We start from the raw sequence: 14,800 nt of genomic DNA, 5'->3' as shown, positions 1-14,800 counted from the left end.
AAGCTGCAAAATTTCCCCTTTCTGTCTGCCTTGCCAATGCCAATGCTGCCGTGCATCAATATTGCTGCCTGCTCTTTCAGCTTTCTCAAATCACAGACTCTGCTATCGTTGCTCCTGTGACTGCCATCCTACCCTCTGGCTCTGTTGGTCGCTATGTCTCGCCATTTCTGATTCGGAGAGTGAGTCTGGGTCCTCGGTGGAAGACGTTGTCTTCATTCCCGAAACCCAGGCTCAGTCCACCGAGGTTCTCTCCGAGAATGAATTGGTCCCTCCACGTCTGTGCTGCACCTCCCACATCACCTGCTAGCAACTTGCCGGATGGCCTGTGCACCACATCCTGGAAGTGTTATACGCCCACAATATCTCAGCTCCATCTGGCCTTAACCATAAGGAGCTCTTTAATCACCTCCTGAGTCAAGAAAGCTACATCGATGCCCAAAAGTTCAACATGAACGCCAGTAATTCAAACAGCACTCTTCCAAAACGTAAAGCTGCAGCAAAGAGGTGCACTGCTTCTCAACCAGCCCCTACCAGACAATGTTCTCTCAAAAAAAGATTGAAGCGATTCTCTGCCTGTAATATAAACAACTCGGGGCCCATCCTCTCAACCTTTGAGATGGCTCAAGCTGCCCCACTTCCTGCTGATGTCACTCCCCACAGGACCCTGGGACCTGCAGTCCCAGCTGCAACCATGGGTTCACCACCTTTGCCTTAGGATCTATAGGCCTACGTTTTAATTAAAGAGATCATTGTTTATTTGCAAAATAACTGTTCTGTTAATGTTACTAGTTTAAGATTCAGAGAAATTACATGGCAATTTATGTATTTATATATATTCATAAATTAAAAAGCAATAATTTGCTCTCATTTTTACAGGCCATGACATAAATCTGGTGAAGATTCTGTTATGCGGTACTGAATCTGCTGACAAGACTGCTGGATTGTGGGGGATTATTCTGTAGTTCTCAAAAATAGCAATCCCAGATTGTCAGATCTGGCAGCAATTTAATCAGAGAGTAGATTGGTCTTTAGTTGACGTGCCCCAAATCAGCAGACATTTCATCTGTGGTTCCTTCTCTGTCCAAGAACTGCTCTGCAAAAAGTGTCCACCTTGAAATCTCAACCCCAGCCAAAAACTTCAGTGTTAAATTCTATAAGCCGTCCTCCAAAGGAACAGGTAACTTTTCCTTCAGGATTTAAGTCTCTTATCTGCATTAATTTCAATGAGAATGTTTGTACATTACCTAACCATAAATTTATGCATGTGTGTAGATGGCGTGGAGACAGCCACCCACGCTCTGTGTGTCCCAGGAGGCTTCATCCTGCAAAATTGGGGAAATAAATATGAAGCATCCCTCGACTCCAGTGAATGTCCCTGTTCTTTCTTAGCTCTTTCAAATCACCCTTATAGATGCTTTGTCAGTTACTCTACCTCACTGGCTTAGTTCAAGGATTCATAGCAGGTCTATGCTGGCCCCTAAAAGTGACCCATGTCTGTAAAAACCTGCAGTGTGCCCTTAAGGAGCCAGAAATAGTAGACAAGCTCCTATCAAAAGAGGTTAAAAAGGGATAAATGATAGGTCCATTGTCAAAATCCCCCTTCTCCATCTTCAGGGTAAGCCCCATAGGTGTTTTTCCATTTCCATCACAATTTTTTCCATTCAGAGTATGAATAGCTTAGTTCCCCAAGAACCTTTTTCCTTGTTCTACGCTTCCGTAGATAATGCTGTGCAGATGAGTCGGCAGGACTTAGTGCATGGCTGGGAAAAGCAAACATTATGGATGCTTTCAAAGTCATGCCAATCCACCCCTCGCAATTGCATCTATTTGGTGTAAAATGGTGTTCAAAGTTTTACTTCTCTGTTAAATTTGGTTGCTGCAGTAGCCCTCACATTTTCAACACCTTGTCAGAAGCATTGTGATGGATTCCCTACAACACCTGCAAACTCCCTTTTGTCCTGCATCTTTTAGATGATTTTTTAGTAGTTGACTTCCCCTCTTTCCCGCCAGCTTGCAGCATCTTCACAGTCAAAAGCCTTTTCCATGACTTAGGTTTACCTTTTTCAGAAGAGAAAAACCTATGCCCTTCTACAATTTTGGAATTTCTTGGCATCACCCTCAATAGTGTGCTTATGCACACTACCACTGCCACAAGACAAGCTGTCTCACATCAGAGCAGATATCACATTCTAGTCTGCTACTGCCATTCTCTCTAAAAGAGATCTCTTATCTCTATTAGGCCACCTTAACTTCACTAAGTGCATCATCCCTCATGGTCATTCATTTATATCACGTTTGCTAGTATTAGCTAATTCTGTCCAAAATCTAAAAGACGTTGTAGTCTTAGACAAAGGCTGTCACTCACCCTTGTTATGTGACGAGTGGAACAGTATTTCTGTCTTTTATCATGACTTTGTGGAGTCTTCGGATCCCCTCCAGTTTTTACCGATGCAGCCCCTTCTGTTGGTTTTGGGGGCTTTTACAATAATGAGTGGTTTGCAGATGTCTGGCCAACTGAAATTCAGTCCCTTAACAATATTTACAAATCCACTGCTCGTTTATGGTGTTTCGTGATAAAGCTGCTACAGTAGAAATAATCAATAAGGTCAGCTAAAAAATACCAATAATAAACAGTCTCATGCAACGTTTTAACAGCATTCCATGCCCTCCATTCAATCAGATGGCTCTCGATTAAGCATGACCAAGCCCCTGCAGGATCTTTTGTACTCTACCTCCAATTACATGAGACTAAGTTTAGCCAAAAGCACAATCAAAGCCTATGATTCAGCTTGTTTTTTCTTCTCTTCTTTTTGCGCCAACCTCCTCCTTAGTCCTTTACCAGTAGATATCTCTGTAGTTTGTGCATTTATTGTGTTTTCATCTGAATCCCTCAATCTTCAAATGCAAAGTATCAAAGCCATGCTAGCAGGTATTCACTTTCACTTTCAATGTCAAGACCCAGCATCCCAGAGCCTTCTCAGGAATCCTTCCATTCAGCTGCTCCTCAACGGCCTTAAAAAAGCGTGTCCTCCAGGCAGTGATAAAAGACTGCCTCCCACTATTTCACTGGTGCATAAGTCGGTGTCAAGTTTAAGGCAAGGTTGTTTTTCACTTTATATTGATATAATGTCGGAAGCAGTTCTGTTAATGGCCTTCTATGGGTTTTTCAGGTGTGGTGAATATACCATCATGCCTCTCTCCTTTAATCCTAAGCATGATCTCACTTTCTCTGATTTAACATAGGATGAGCACATGTACTCTATATTCCTGAAACACTCAAAGTCTGATAGATCTTGCCAAGGTACCCAAATTATCATTGCTAAGACTAACACGACTTTTTGTCCTTTCTCTTCCATAATGAAATTCCTGCATTATCACTCCCTAACCCATCAGTCAGCACCCTTGTTAATTATTGATAGTTGCAAACCTGGTTCTCCTCAAAGCTGTGTGATCTCTGCCTGAGCTGCGGCCTACCCCCAGAACACTATTACCCTTACTCCCTAAGAAATGGTGCAGGTACAACTGCAGCTCTCCATCTGCCTACCTCAACACTAAAATCCCTTGGCCGCTGATCATCCTCTGCTTACCAACACTATGTCAGGCTCCACAAGAAGGAGATCTTGTCCGCACAAAAGCTCATGAGCTCCTGCAACCCTTACAGCATTAATAAATATTTGTAGCTGCTGGGTTGCTGGGTTAGAGTATTCATCCATCTTAGCATATCAGTCTTCCTGTAATCAGTGTGAACAGGAAGACTGCTGTTCACAAGAAAGAATATTTCCCTCGTGGCTGAGGAGCTCATGGGGAATGGCCACATGGCAACTGGTGCCCAGGCCCACACATAAAAGTTTCACTAGATAGCATGTTCCCCTCATGGCCGAGGAGCTCATGGGGAGTGGCCACATGATGGTTGGTGCCAGGCCCACACATATCAGTCTCACTAGATAGTATATTCCCCTCATGGCCGAGGTGCTCATGGGGAATGGCCACATCGCGGCTGGTGCCTAGGCCCACACATAGAAGAGCTTCACATCAGTAATTTCAGGCTCCAAATCTGTGCAGTTTTGGAAGGGAAGATATTTAATCATCACTCCAAATATCTCATGTAAACATTAGGGATGTGCAGAGAGCCCAGTATTTGTATTTGAATATATTTGTTGAGGCAGCAAATTTATATCTGTATTTGTATTTGAATAAAAGTGGAAATAGGCGTAAAAATCCTGTTTTTGTTTTTATTATGCTTTTAATCTACAGAACAGCTTGTAATGTGTTGAGAAGAACTTCAAAGGCGATTCTTGCTTTGCACTTTTCATTTATTGCCTATTGTTTACAACCTAACTTTGTGGAAAGGAGAAGTGGAACAACAGGTTATGGAGAGTCTCTTTAAGCCCTTCAATTGTGTTAGTAGCTCAGCTTTATCTTTCGGGAACACCCCCAACTCCAAGAGTGATGTCTAAATAAGGAAATGTTTGTCAAGTAGCAGGTTGATGCGACTCCCCTCGTTGATAGGAGGAGACAGACTGAAGTAGCAATGTAACTGACCCACATGACACATATGTAACATGTTTTTTTTTCTTTAAGAAAAGAAATCATTTTTAAAATATTTGTACGAAATAAATGTTCATAAAAAACCCACTATTTGTGCTTTGCTAAATAACATATTTGTATTCGGGCACACTCCTAGTAAACATATCTGCAGGGAGTGATGAGATCGGAGTCTAGACACCAAACTGTTGACACTTTGCTGTTGTAATAAACAGTTCAAACATGAGTTGTCTGACTGAAATGGAGTGACGCCTGTGAACTAGTTCAGGCAGTCAACTCGAGCTGCACTGCTACATACACATGTGACATGCCTCACTCTCCATATCATCTACCAAACACACCCTACCAACTTGGCGGTCTATTTAGGCAGCCTTGTCAATGCCACTGCTGCCCTGCATCAGTATTGCTGCTTGCTCTTTCTGTGTTGGGTCTTTGATAAACCAAATCTACCCAACAGCAACATCTCACCGCCGGTCAGACTAACTGCTAGCTACCTCTGTCACAATGGGAAGCTGCCTTACCATTGCTTTACACATTCATACTTACTTATGCTTACTTTTAATTACTTCAAATACTTATTGCTTATACTTACTTACACTTATTCACATATGTTTCTTTGTTTACTTTTTTACCAACTTAAACTGACATTTATTTGTGCTCCACACCATTAAATTGTATGTTTTTGTTGTAAACAAACATTTTGACTGGTCCTATTCATGCATGTTTTCAAGTGTTTATTGAGGTCATATTCAGTCAAACAAGCATCCAAATGCTTGCAATCTGTTTGGACCCTGATCATTGCCACTTGCAGTTATATGTGTTATTATAGTTTATTAGTATACTCATGCATGCACACTTAGTTTCTTTGAGTACAAACATACTTCTGTTTTCCTGTAACATTCTTGTTAGAGAGCAGAGAGAAAAATAGAACTTATATACTGTACATAGACTTCACAGGAAGATGCTACACAGCACACTACGGTGCTTCCCTGGTCCACTTTTAGTCAGCACTTTGGCCCTTTGAAACTTTTCTGTGTCTCCCGTCTCTTTCTTGGATTGGGGTGTTGGAGGTGTTAGGAACGACAAAAAAAGAAAGAAAAAAACACACAAGCATCTATTTTTGGTAGTCCTCCTCCCTTGTGTCTAAGCTGCATCCCCTGCTGTCTCTTATCCTCTCCTCTGTTCTTCACTTCTGAAATGTCGTCTTCCTCTTCTTTATAAACTCCCACACTGATTCTCTTCTAAAGGTTTCCACCGGTCTGCAGTGGACTTTTAAGAGCTTGTTGACAGTAACAGACCTCAGTCCTCCAGAGGAATCTGAGTATGCTGCGGTGTTGTTGCAATGCTGAGAGGTTCAGAGGAGCTCTACATAATTACTCCCTTGTCTAATTAGTGAGAGTGTTGTGTACATGCTGTACACTGGCTGATGGGACAGTCAACCACTGCCTCTAAACAAGATATGGAGAAAGAGAGGTATGTGTGTGTGTGTCTGTGTGTGTTTACGTGTGTTTGAGGGTGCTCGCGTTTGTGTACGGGTGTTAATGAGGGTGTGTGTACAAGGTTGGAGTTCAGCATCTCGTCTAGCATCAAGATGAGAGAAACTGAGAGGCACTGTCTAATCCTCATGATGTGGCGTCCTGGCCTAATTGGGATATTTACTCAGTAATTAGCAGGTGAGAGAGACACTGGGAATGTAATTGGGAATCTCAGTGACGAGACACATTATCCAGACAGTCGGCTCCCGGGCTCTATCCCTCTCGCAGCCCATTAACTGCACCTTGGGACAGAGGAAGAGACAGGATGGCGACGAAGAGAGCGAGGGATGGAGGGAAGGAGGTTGGCAAGGAAGATGTACATCTAGAAGCACACAAATGCACCCAACTATAACATAAGAGAACCATATTTTTCAGTTTCCATTGAAGTGACACTGTGTCATCTCAAAAGATGAAATCGCATTTATCATTCCCTCATATTATTGCTCCATAGATAGTCTATTAATCTCTGTCAGTTGGATCATTGTCTTCACATCTGTCCATCAGTGGCACTGAGTAAGCGATGTCTTTGATGACATACCCATGGGGAGGCTTCACAGTGCAGCCTTCAGATGGTGTGAAGTCTGGATACATTCGGCTGAGGAGGTTTCAACTCAGTCGAATGAAAGACTTCACCTTTGTGATTCTGTGTTTCAAATAAGTCCATGAACAGCTAGTATAGAAGAGAACACAGGCTCAGCTTTTTTTTCCTCTGGGAGTCACAGTCTGTAGCTGTTGCTGTAGACTCGAGGAAGAGAAAGCTTTTTACACACGAATAACTGTTTTTTTTCCCTCTTTTTTTGCCTTTACAGAAAGTGTCCCAGTATACCATCATCGTTCAGGCCACTGACATGGAGGGCAACCTGAACTTTGGCCTTTCCAACACAGCCACTGCCATCATCACTGTCACGGACATCAACGACAATCCTCCAATGCTGACCTCCAGAACTGTGAGTTGTTACAAATAAGGAAATGGGAAAGGGTAACATTTCACAGAAGGAGAAATTTGAGGGTTCAAGGAGGAAGATGGAAATGATGAGTATGTTGGAGACAAAGAAATAAAAAAAGATAGAGATAGGAAGATATTGAAGAAGAGAGAAGGAATGGGGAAGAGATGGAAATGAGAACGAAAAGGAAGGGAGAAATGGAAGGAGGGAAAAGGAGAAAGGAAATGACTACAAGACTGTTATGTTGTTACACAGGAAGATTTACACAAGGACAGTTAGGAGGAGGGCTGTGCAGTGCAAAGAGTACTCACTCATTTCCTTGTAGACGATGCACACACACACATACACACACACACACACACACACACACACACGGAAATAACTAATCCATATCATTGACTTTAATCAGCAAGAAAACTAGAGCCAGCAAATTGTTAATGGTTGTTGTCGTGATAGTGATATTTAGAATGATGATTACATTACAGAAGGTCATTATTGAGAATGAGGTAAAAATTAAAAGTCCAAAGTAATGCACTATATGTAATGTATCATATCACTGGTGACGCAATTCAGCAATATCATCACCGAATGAAGTAGTGAGGAATGAGATTTAGTGTTGTTTATTGTTGTTGTTGTTCATTCCACTCCCTCTTGGGTTGATCTTACTCTGGTCGTTCGCGGTGTTAAAATCTTCAGATGTCCAGGTGGAACAGCTGAGGTGGCCTCAGTATTTCTTACTGACAGCAGAAAGTGGAAAGAATCACATTTGTTATTTCTGATTGAAAGTCTCAAGAGCAAAAAGGTATTATTTGATGTGCCAGAGATATGCATTTGTTCAGAGAAGTGAGGAAAAAGCACCAAAGTGGAGTCTGTTTGTTTGCATTCTAGTTTCATGTTATGATGAAAAATCTTTCGAGGTGTCAGTATGGCATCAGGGGTTCAGGTGAATTATTCAGTATGTGTGCTTTCCTGTCAGTAGTGAAAAGAGCATTGACCTGTTGGGTAGACAAGGTGCTTAGCTTTGCAACTGCAGGAATAGCGGCTGAGGCGCCATCAGCAGTACAGTAGGTTCAGCTCTTTGAGGCAGTAGCAGAGGAGTTAGCATTAGCATTTGCCTTGGGGGCTATTAAGATCCTTATGATGATGAGTTAGCATTGGCATTAAGCATGTGTCAGCCATGGAGCTCATCAGAGAGCTGCTACATTATACACAGCAGGAAATGTACAGAGAGAGGGCAGTTTAAAAGAAAGAACACACAGAGAAGATGGTGAGCAGAAAAAGAACAAAGAGGGGAGAGGAGTTGATGAGTGGACCACCATGTAGACTCCAAGACGAAAAATGTAGAGAAGAAAAAGTGACGAGAGAATGATGGTGTGATGAGAAAGAATGAAGGATTATTTGGTCTCAGGAGCTATTTTCTCCAGCAGCAGTGATAAAGCATAGACATGCCCTGTTGTAAATCAGAGGCCTTTCCTGACTCGGCATCCCCCCTCCCTGCATTAAGATTCTCCACTGATGGTGGCGTATTGATGATAGTGGCCAGTAATAGATTAATATTCTCTAACTGTATTCCACCATGTTTAAGTGCATTTCCATCATCGCCACAGAGGGAAGTTAATACTATCATGGATATTGATGATAAATTTTAGTGGAGGATTTGGAACCATGATGAGCAGAACACTTTTACCCACTCCTTTCATAAATCACCCATTTTAGTGGTGGGATAACATAAAAGCCATTTTGTTGAGAATACAGGCCATTATGCAAATATTTAGTGTTTGCAATAAACCCCATAGATCATTCAATGTGTCCCAGAAATATAAAGTTTGGGGAATTTGTCTTTAATGTTGATGATTAATATTTCATCATGCCTATCAGAGGCTGGCCTATTTTTCAAGGCGGCAAAGGGTGGTGTATGTGTGGATGTGAAGGCTTTGGGTGCTTATTCAGGGTGCATACATGCTTACATTATTTCTGTGATGCAGATAGATGAGACAGAATTAAAAAAGTTATTTATCTCTTTTGTTTGTTTATGCATACAGTATACTGCAGCAATGACTGTATCTCATACGGTATGGGATGTTTTGTAGTTATATGTAAGAGACCTACAATCATGCAATCAGGGAGATCTCTGTGCAGGATTTACTGCTGTGTTTCGTTGGCCTCCATCCTATACCATCCTCACAAACTTCCTATGATGAAGTTCCCTGTCACTTCTCCTCTTTCTCCTCTCACCTCCCCTTGCCTCATTTAGTCTTTCCCCGCTGCCAAAATAGTGACAGAAGGGCGAGGGTGTTGGCAAGAGGTGTTTTGTCAAGTGCTGTGAGAAAGCCAACTGCACTCTGTGCCAATCACCATCAAAGAGCTTGCCACTGCTTTCCTTTAGTCCAGCAGTTTGGGACAACATATAGCATCATAGAAAGAAAAACTACCTGGTCAGAGAAAATCTGAGCCTCTGCTGAAAAACACCAAAGTACAACAATTTACCGTTGAAACAAACACCACTGTAGTACAGTCGTAAAACCAGTAAGAAGAAGAATAGCAGTCAGCTAATAAATCATTTAGAGAGTAAAAGAAAGAGAAAAAACCCAAGTTTGTTTTGGGTTTTTCTCCCCAAAAGCGATTGACCCCACAAGCTCAATATTGTAAAAATAAAAGCAGGAGACTTAAGGAGATAGAACAACCATAAAGTTGACTAGAATTGGAAGAAACTGCTGGTTCAAATATTTCTCAGTTTACTCTTAAATATAACCTGAATACAACTCCAGATAGAAAAGCTTATTGTCTCTTGGAAAATGTTCATGTCAACTGCATTTGTCAAGTTTTGTGCTTTATTTTGGTGTGCTGAGGGGCAGCATAATATTACAGTAACTCTAAGAGCTGCAAAATTAAACTGCAACACAAATCTTCTGTGTTGCAGAGCGTTATTTGATGTCAGTTGACCCCCATAGCACACACTTAATGGGTCATACAGACGTAATATAGAACTAGTCAATGTACAGTAGCCAATGTGCCAATCAAGGGAGTGAATGTGATAAAGTTTCTGCTTTTCTGGAGATCTGGCACTTGTCAGTGCTGAAAAATAGGACAGTGGTTTCATACACCATCAATGTGTGCTGCCCTTTGAAGTTTAAGCACATTCTGAATGCTCCACCATTGCAATTTAATATCATAGACAATATAATTTTAAGTTTAGGGAGTGGAGGTTATTTACTGCAATGCTCTTTGGGACTCATAGTTGACTTACTGTACCTCCTAAAGTTGTTGTTTTTCACAATATTACATGTTTAACCCTTTTTACAATGAACAATTTCATTTGCTAATTGATTGTACTCAAGATAGAGAGTTGTAAGGTTATAAGTGTGAGGGATGTTTAAACTGCCATGTAACATTGCCTATCAGATAGATAGATAAAGGCTTATATTTCTCCCCAACTCTATAAAGAGAGGATGAATGAGAGGAGGAATCATAAACTAGCAAGAGCTGTGGTGGACCCTTCAAAGTCTTCCATCAGATCTGGTTAACACTTGACCCTAGTTGTTACTGTGTGCTGAGAAAGAAAATGCTCAAGGGCCCTTAGGAGCTTAAGAGTCATCTCTGAAGTTTTATTTTATTGAATTGGCATTGGGGAGTCCCTCAACCAAACCACAGTAATAAACTGTCCAAGCACACACATACACACACTCACTCTGACATAAACATACGACAGCCTGCCTACTTATCCAATGTAGGCAGTGCATCAGGACCACCCGGACTTGTCTGTTGTCTTAAGAATGTCATTGAGTCTCTGAATAGCTCTCCTGACACAGCCCCCTAATCTTCCCGCTGCTGTCGGCTGTTTGCTGGGTGATGCGAGGGTTGCCAGGCAGAGTATTATGGTCCGTTGGAGTGTTTGGTCTGGGGCTTTGCTCTTTGATATCCTACACTCACATAAGCGGCTCAGTGGCTCTTCCACGCCTGTTACCCATGGTGACATGGTGACTGTATGGTGCTACATGCCTGTTGCCTCCAGATGAAGTGAAGACACGCCATCATGCTCACCCTCTGACCTTGCATGACTGGTTAAGAGTTGATGGGTTACTCGTGTAGGTGGAGCTGCGGTCAACTTGTGTTTTACAAGGTAGCGGTACAGTTGCTGCTGTTGGGTCGTCTTTGTGGGTTTTATCCCCTGAGCCTGTATGGCTTTGATCAATCCCCACCATAACAGACACATGACAGACGGCGGCTCACTCCTCATCAGGCTTATCAGGACAAAGCACATGTGTTTGTACAGCAAGGGGACAACTAAAAGCTACTGGTATACACTCAAACAGCTGTTTCAACCCTCCCCACCGCTGAATCCTTACTGTTCATCCCTTTTCTCCTTCTTTGTCACTCTGGCTTTCAAAGAAATAGAATATTATTTCTCATCAACGATGGGGAACATTGAAAGTGGAACAACTCTCCTGTGCACATGTGTTTGCTGGTGTGCAACTGTGTTTACTGCTTGTTTACTACTCAGCAGTGGTAAAAGCAGAATCATTAAATTTACTCTACCTGAAAACCTGAAAGGAGGACTGCCTCTATTAAGAAAAAATGGAAACAAGAGTTAGGCAGTCAGTGGCTTTTTGTAGAAACTGCCACAGTCAAACAGCTCAATGGATCCCCAAAGACCTCAGCTACAGTCAAAATAAAGATATTTTGAAGCAACATATCACAAGGTAACATTTTACTCTACTCTCTGCAGTTTTCTGGCGAGGTACCAGAGAACCGAGTGGATGTTGTGGTGGCTAATCTGACGGTGATAGACGCTGACCAACCGCACTCCCCTAACTGGAACGCCATCTACAGGATCATCAGTGGAGACCCATCCGGGCACTTCACCATCCGCACCGACCCTGTAAGCAACGATGGCATGGTGACTGTTGTGAAGGTAAGAAACCAGCCTATCAGACCATGTTCAGCTTCTGGCCTTATAGAGGTCACTGGAAAAGAAACAGTGTCATTTCTTTTTTCTCTGTTGAATGTCAGATCCCCTCTGGATTTAGTCACAAGAAATAATAATAGACTACGGAGTTAAATAGGGACAGACTGGGGTCTTTGCCTTTCAGATGCCCCTTATTGTCCAAATGAGGAATTGAAGACTGCTGCGCCCTTTAGAAACAGCTCATACAGTACACTCACACAGACTTAAACACAATGGCTGGTGAGACCACTGTAGCAAATGAGGTATTGATTTCTCAATTACAAAGGCAACGGTTTTTATACACTCATAATGTTCTAGCTGCTGTGGTAAATGACAACAACAAGAAAGCTGTGTCTTGTAACAGCCCGATATGTTAGCATTCAACCTCTCACACGGAGGTTGTCCAGAGAGTTTTAACTCGTTTACCAACAAGAAAAAATACAGGAAATGGACAGTAAAGAGAGTGTAGATGTGTGTCCTGTTGTCTCAGCCTTCAGGATTTGTATTTGTGTGTTAATCCATGTGTGGCTCCCTGTAAATGTACTTATCATGTCACATATGTTTTGTAGAAATAACTTGTTTATTGGCGTGACCCTGAGAACCCTGGGGTATTCTCCTCGTATGTGTGACTTCTGCAAATCTCATCTCCTATCCTACAATAATGTTTAAAAAAAATAGCAATAACATCTCCCTATAATTCCCACAGCACCCTGAGCAATGAGCATTGGCATTTTGCTTCTCTTCATTATCTCTAGATGACTGCCTTTTATAATCCATTCCTCGCACTCCCTGATGTAAAATTCAGCAGGCAGCCGGGTAGCCATAAGCTTCCATCGAGACCCATGGGAGGTTATCAGGAAAACATAAAATAAGAGACAGGACGCCCCCTGGGAAGAACGAGAAATAGACTGTCTCAACAAGTAAACAGAGAGGCTTTGGCTCGCTCCAGGGAGAGGGAGCTGGAATGGTTCACATCAGACAACATGAGATAGGTAAAGTCAAGAAGCCATAAGAAGGCGCTACATTGGAATTCTTATTTTTTACCAAGGCATCTGCGGCTGGTAGCACAGACACATCGAATCACACTGACATCCAGGTATGTGGCAATCTCCCACAAGGGACTTGAGCTCTTCTGTAAACAAGGGCTGAGGTCTTAACCAGAACATCTCACACATTTACACCACTCTCTGGAGAGTTTATAAGACGGCGTTCTCATTTTGGTGAACGGTAATAGAGCCAGTAGACAAACAAGCACGCATAAAAACACACAAACAGAGCCGCTTGGTTCAAATGAGTCATTAAGATATGTAAATCACAGCTTATGATAAACATAGAAGATGACAGGGGGAGTGGAGAGGAGGAGTGAAGTGAGGCGAAGATAGATTTCCGAGGATTGAGATATGCAGACCGCAGAGAGCATAGATCACAGTGAGTGTGGAGGGGCGGGGGGGCAGAGGTGAGAAGATGTGGGGGTGGGAGGTTGGAGTAAGGTGGAACAAATTAGGTAAAAGAGAAAAAGAGGAGCGAGTGAAGCAATACAGAGGAGATGTAAGATGTGATGGCTCATGGGCAAAAGATGGAAGTCGTGTTATTGACCTCTCACCCCTTTGGTTTCCCTCAGGGCGTGTGTGAGCGTGTATGTGTGTTTTAGATAGCCTACAGCTATACTCTAGACCTCCCTGTGCTCTGAATACCACTGGCTGTAGATCAAAGAGCCTTGAGCGTGGTTAGCCTGCAAATGGGTTCCCAGTGCACCATGGGGTCACACACGAATACACATCTGTGTGCTTACATTTACTCATACCTACGTGCATGCACATGCACAGGCGAATTGTAACATCAACTAAACACACTCACATCCACTCCAGTGCCCTTGTCAACCAAGCTGCCTGATTAAGAATGCTTTCTAATATCAGAGCTGCGCTGCCACTGTCCACTGATAACAGTCAGGCAATGCAACATACAGATGTGCTCAAAGTCATTAACATCACCATCACCATCACACACCACAGACACAAGCCTTGCGGCAGTAATAATCAATCGCCTATTTAGAAATGTGCCAGCAGTACCTACAAGCAGCATATTTGTTCTCTTTTTTATTTCTTTGCTTGTTGTTGTTGTCATTTGAACCTGATCGTGTAGTCTTCATTAGGAGAGCACGGAACTGTCACTCTAGTTTAGGCTCAGCCGGCAAAACCCCCTGTAGATTACACATAAACACACACACACACACACACACACACACACTGACTCATTCAAAAGGCAGAGCCATGACAGCACCTGAATAGTCTAAGCCCTGCTGCCTCTTCTCAGGGTGTGTGCATGTGTGTGTGTTGGTTGTGTTTTTTTTAGAGAGACTATGGGTCCAATTCATCAAGGGACCACTTGACATGGCATCTGTTCATTTATCATGTCCTTTATCATCAACAAGGCTCAACACAGATTCCCCCGCTACATGCGGAGAAAGAAATGTTGACAGGGCTTTTAACACTATAATGAGCATAATATTTATAGTACACACCGTATGCTTGAATACTTGACAAGCTTTGCACATAAAAAGTAATAATGATAATAATAGTAATATAGTCACATGTATAATCACGGACCAAACGAGATGTTTTTTTCTCTTTTTTCCTTGTAAAAAATATATTTGTTTTTTTATGATTTAATAAAGATTCACATATTTTTCCCACTAAAAAGATCAGATTAAATTATTTGTACAGGAGGACATAATGATTACAATACAATAAATAACATATAAATATTAATTAGAATGTAAAATTCTTGTTCAAACAGTCATAGTAGTGGTTATTCATTGCATTACAAGAGTT

At 42.1% G+C, this 14,800-nt stretch overlaps 1 protein-coding gene across 2 annotated transcripts in view; it reads left to right on the top strand.

Moving 5' to 3' along the window:
* The window catches only part of LOC122982831 (cadherin-4-like), a 252,166-nt gene that overhangs the window by 215,963 nt on the left and 21,403 nt on the right, over window positions 1–14,800 (top strand). For both annotated transcript variants that reach the window (XM_044352407.1, XM_044352406.1), the window contains 2 exons: window positions 6,890–7,027; window positions 11,751–11,936. In XM_044352407.1, the coding sequence (XP_044208342.1) occupies window positions 6,890–7,027; window positions 11,751–11,936 (324 nt within the window). The remainder of the gene's footprint in view (window positions 1–6,889; window positions 7,028–11,750; window positions 11,937–14,800) is intronic.

The sequence above is a fragment of the Thunnus albacares genome, chromosome 5 (genome assembly GCF_914725855.1).
Source record: "Thunnus albacares chromosome 5, fThuAlb1.1, whole genome shotgun sequence".
Classification (NCBI taxonomy): Eukaryota; Metazoa; Chordata; class Actinopteri; order Scombriformes; family Scombridae; genus Thunnus; species Thunnus albacares.
This window is presented reverse-complemented; position numbering and strand designations above follow the sequence as displayed.